Source organism: Myripristis murdjan, chromosome 1, assembly GCF_902150065.1.
Source record: "Myripristis murdjan chromosome 1, fMyrMur1.1, whole genome shotgun sequence".
NCBI lineage: Eukaryota > Metazoa > Chordata > Actinopteri > Holocentriformes > Holocentridae > Myripristis > Myripristis murdjan.
The window spans coordinates 31,489,662-31,493,627 of NC_043980.1; the positions used below are offsets into that span (position 1 = coordinate 31,489,662).

Consider the following 3,966-nt stretch of genomic DNA (forward strand, 5'->3'; position numbering starts at 1 on the left):
GGCATGAGGGCTCATTGGATGACAGAGCTTGTGTACATTAAACAGGATCAACTTGCAAAGACCAGCTCAACCCACTATCTACTGACAAAGAGCAGCTGAAAATGAACAGGCTTTTCTTCCATACTTGCAAACTGTACACAGGAAAAAAAATAAATAAAAACGCAACAACTAGCATTGCATCATGGAACAAGACAGGCGGCTTTGTTAGAGGAGGCTGCACCTTGGCTGTTCATGCATGTGTAGCTCATACAGTAAGCTTCTAGTCAACAAGTCTGTAAAGCCATACATTGCCTCAGATTTCCAGTGAGAGCTTGAATTGCTGATATCTAGTTTAGCTGACAGGACACAACATCTATAAACAGAACATTTATTCATTTTTTCATACAATAAAGATTACTACATTTAAAATTCAGTTCATCCTCATGTAAAACAATTCAAATTCAGGCTAATGGAAACAAGTGAAACATTTAAAATCTGGACTCAATGAAATGCAACTGCACCAGTCAGGTTTTCCTATGACTGGCTAGTATAAGTTTCGCCGGGGAAGGACAACACGATAGAGAGAAGAGCCTTTTGCTTGGAGAAAAGTAACAATCATCTTTTCCTTTTTCGCCTCTACATGGACAAAGCCACCCATTGTCGACGCTTTGCCGGTGAAGAACTTGATAGTCCCTTTGGGAACGTGGTGCCAGTGACGGACGTCAGGATCCAGGAAGTTTCCAGCACCGCTCACCACATAACCCACACCACCCTCGTCGATATACTGTTGGGGGAAGCACAGATTGGATTTTAATAGAACCAATTTAGCAGCATTGAGCTGATTACCAAAAGGAAGTGTGCAAGTGCTTGATGCACTACATGAGAACAAACCTGCAGATTGTGGTCATGGCCACACAAGTAGGAGGTGGCCTTGTACTTCACCAGGAGGGGGCGAAGCCTCTGCAACAGGCAGTCTGTGGGGCCGTGCTCGGACACAGACCACACCGGGTAGTGGCCCGCCACCAGCAGATAGTCTGCTTTTGACTGAGCCAGCCTCTGCTGCAACCAGGTCAGCTGACGGTTGGCGTTCACTGCGTCGAGCGGGCCTCTGGGCTTCTCATCTACATAGTCGTCTGAGTTGCCGCACAGCATCACAGTGTCCAGCATGATGATGCTCAGCGTCCTCTGGGTATTGGGGATGTGGAAGTTCAGCTCATAATAGTAAGCAGGGAAGTTCCTAAGGTAGAAAGAAAAAAGTCATAAGACAAAACCGGTACACTGACAAATATGCAAATGAAGTTAACAAGAAAAGAAATCCAGCTGCATGATCATGTCAGTTTAGCTTTAAGCCTTCTTTAAAAAAAAAAAAAAGTGTTTGGCCACGTTCACACAGCAGTTGAAAGTGACCATATTGTGATGTTTCTTCAGAACTGATGGTTTTATTTTGACTGTTAATCTGTGAATACCAATGATCCCACATTTATGACAAGCATGCTGCTGAAAAAAGTCAGTGGCATGGCAGTCTATCACAACAACAGTGGTGCAGATATTAACTTCATGAATAGTTTGCTGTGGTAACAGGAGTGTGGTGGCAGTCAAATCAAGAGGCTTCAAAGAATCTTTCTAGACATTTAAGTTTGCACCTCAGCATCCCCAACATTGTCAGATTCAGTGTAGTTAAAGTTTGGGCACACTCAGCATTTTCTTCATTATTAAAAACATTCTAGTTTGTTTAACACTTGTTTTCTACATAATCCCATATGTTCTCATAGTTTTGATATCTCCAGTATTAAAAACAGCATAATGTAGATAAAAACCGTTGAATGAGGGGGTGTGTCTAAACTTTTGACTGGTACTGCAGCTCTGCATTAAAAAGAAAGTTGACTCACCATCTGTCAGACCTGTGGCTGTACTCAATCTGGGCTTTGACATTCCCTGCATGGTCATGATTGCCAGCAAGCACATACCAAGGGATTTGCAGAGACTTTGCTGTATACACATTTTCAAAGGTGGTCTGGGTAGAGATGAAAATTAAATGTCACTTACAGTTTCACTTAATCAGTGTGCTCAGAATACAGGACAAGCATGAAGTCGAATTTGAAGAGTATGGAGTGAGTTTTCTGAGCTGACCTTAAACCTGGGAGAGTCCACGCTGTCCACCCCTTTGTAGTAGAAGTTATCACCAAGGGCCAGAACAAAGTCAGCTCCCATCTGCTCTGCTACCCTGCCCATCTCCTGGGCTGTAGCTTTCTCTACAGGGGTGATGTAGGGTGGATGAGGCACTCCACCCCAGTCTCCCACTGCCAAAAACTTGATGGAGGTCCTGTTTTCTGAAGGGGGAAACAAAGTGGAAACACAGCAGGTTTTGAGTCTGAGGACAAGCATGTTGGAAAAGAAAAATTGTTCAAACAGCACACAAGTTAAAAGTGAAGCTCTACTTACTGCTGCCTAACTCAAGGTCCTGAAAGGCGGTAGGAAAGCAGTAGACCATAGGGATGGCAGCAACTAGGACAGACACCACTGTGAATGCCATCTTTAAAGAAAGAGCGAACAAGTGTTGTCAGCATGACCAAACACAGCTTAGAAACGAGGAAACAGTAGTCAGCCAAAATAAAAACTGAAAGCTAACGCAAGGAGGAACATAAAAACCGAGACACTGAAATTAAGTTACCATGCAGTCCTAGGCTTCCTCTTTTCTTCCCCCTCTACTTCACAACAGCCTGCTCTCTTCAGCTATATGCCTAAAGATGACTTGTGATTGGCTGCAGCCAAAGCTGACAGCCCTCAGCTGGAGCTAATGGAAACTAATCAGAGGAACCAAACCTAAGAGGCATAGAGGTTCAGGGGATCACAATGTCACGTTGCTCAGCCCCATCACCGCATTTGAAGAGCAGCTTTTTTTTTTTTTTTTTACACCTCTTGTGTATTAGTGAGTTTATAAATTACACAGATCCAACAAAAACTATAGCACCATCAGTGGCACTGGGCAGCAAAAACATTCAGCAACATGGCCATTAGTAACAAGTATCCAGCGCCTCCCTCTTAGCAAAAAATAAAACAACAACAAAGCAAAGCACTTGCATATCTCAAGACAGTGTCAGTGTCCAAGGATAATCATGTCGGAGTCAACAGATAATGCACTCACAGCTGATATACCGCTGGGTGATAACTGGCTAGGTGTCCTCAGGATGCCTCGACCGGTCACCCTCCGTCTTCGGCTTGCTCCTCATGCCTCGCTTTTATCAGCTGTCCCGGAGAAGAGGCTGCAGGAGGATGGGCCCCAGGCCACGCCGCCATGGCATGATCATTGCTCACACCCTGACTCAGTCTTGGGACAGTAGGGTCATCTGGGCCACATGTGATCCACAATGGTTATTATAGCTAGTGGCCAGACTCTACTTTTTCCACCTCCGTGTTAATCAGTGTTTGTTTTCCTTCTGCATTTTCTCATCCTCATCCTTTAGCTCGAGTCTTGTCCCATTTTTGCAGATATCCTGGAAAGTTTTTCTGTAAGAGGATTTATTTGAATGGGATATAAGCACTATGGCACAGTCTCACGGAACAGTCAAGATTCAGTGTCCCCTTCTCACCTCAATGTCAAAACTCAGCTGTTCACTCTACAGGTCTTGGTCTATTGTGAGTACATTAAGGATAGAGTATTTAATATATATCTTTTAATGCTTCACTAATGGAAGACAAGTTATTGGACGTACTGATAAGGGGCAGCTGAGAATGCTGCATGACCCAAGTGTGTTTAGTGCACGTTCACAATGCACACTTTATCTCTCTCCTAGGCTGTGCACACTCAAAATGCAAGCTTTTTTTTAATGAAGCAATAAGTAATATGCTACTCAGGCTTGCAGAACTGAATGTTATGGTGTAGTATGGCATGTGGTACTTATATAATACAGCAACTATGTTTATACTTATATTTAATATATAGACATATTTACTTACATCTGTGCTGTACATATTTACATACATACA

The 3,966-nt window shown here is 43.4% G+C and overlaps 1 protein-coding gene across 1 annotated transcript; it reads right to left on the minus strand.

Annotated features, from left to right (window-relative positions):
• Positions 1–351: 351 nt before the first annotated feature.
• Positions 352–2,765, minus strand: acp5a (acid phosphatase 5a, tartrate resistant). The gene is made up of 6 exons (XM_030058396.1): positions 2,651–2,765; positions 2,422–2,512; positions 2,110–2,309; positions 1,869–1,993; positions 871–1,216; positions 352–763 (listed from the first exon to the last, which is right to left on the minus strand). Exons 1-6 carry the CDS (start codon positions 2,651–2,653, stop codon positions 524–526), a joined length of 1,005 nt encoding a protein of 334 aa, XP_029914256.1. The 5' UTR covers positions 2,654–2,765; the 3' UTR covers positions 352–523.
• Positions 2,766–3,966: the final 1,201 nt, after the last annotated feature.

Bases quoted from the DNA above. Each gene is read 5' to 3' on its own strand.
- acp5a (XM_030058396.1), bottom strand. The intron at 2,310-2,421 runs GTAAGTAGAGCT...TTCCCCCTTCAG, and splicing joins GGACCTTGAGTTAGGCAGCA to AAAACAGGACCTCCATCAAG. The intron at 1,217-1,868 runs GTGAGTCAACTT...TTTCTACCTTAG, and splicing joins AGCCACAGGTCTGACAGATG to GAACTTCCCTGCTTACTATT.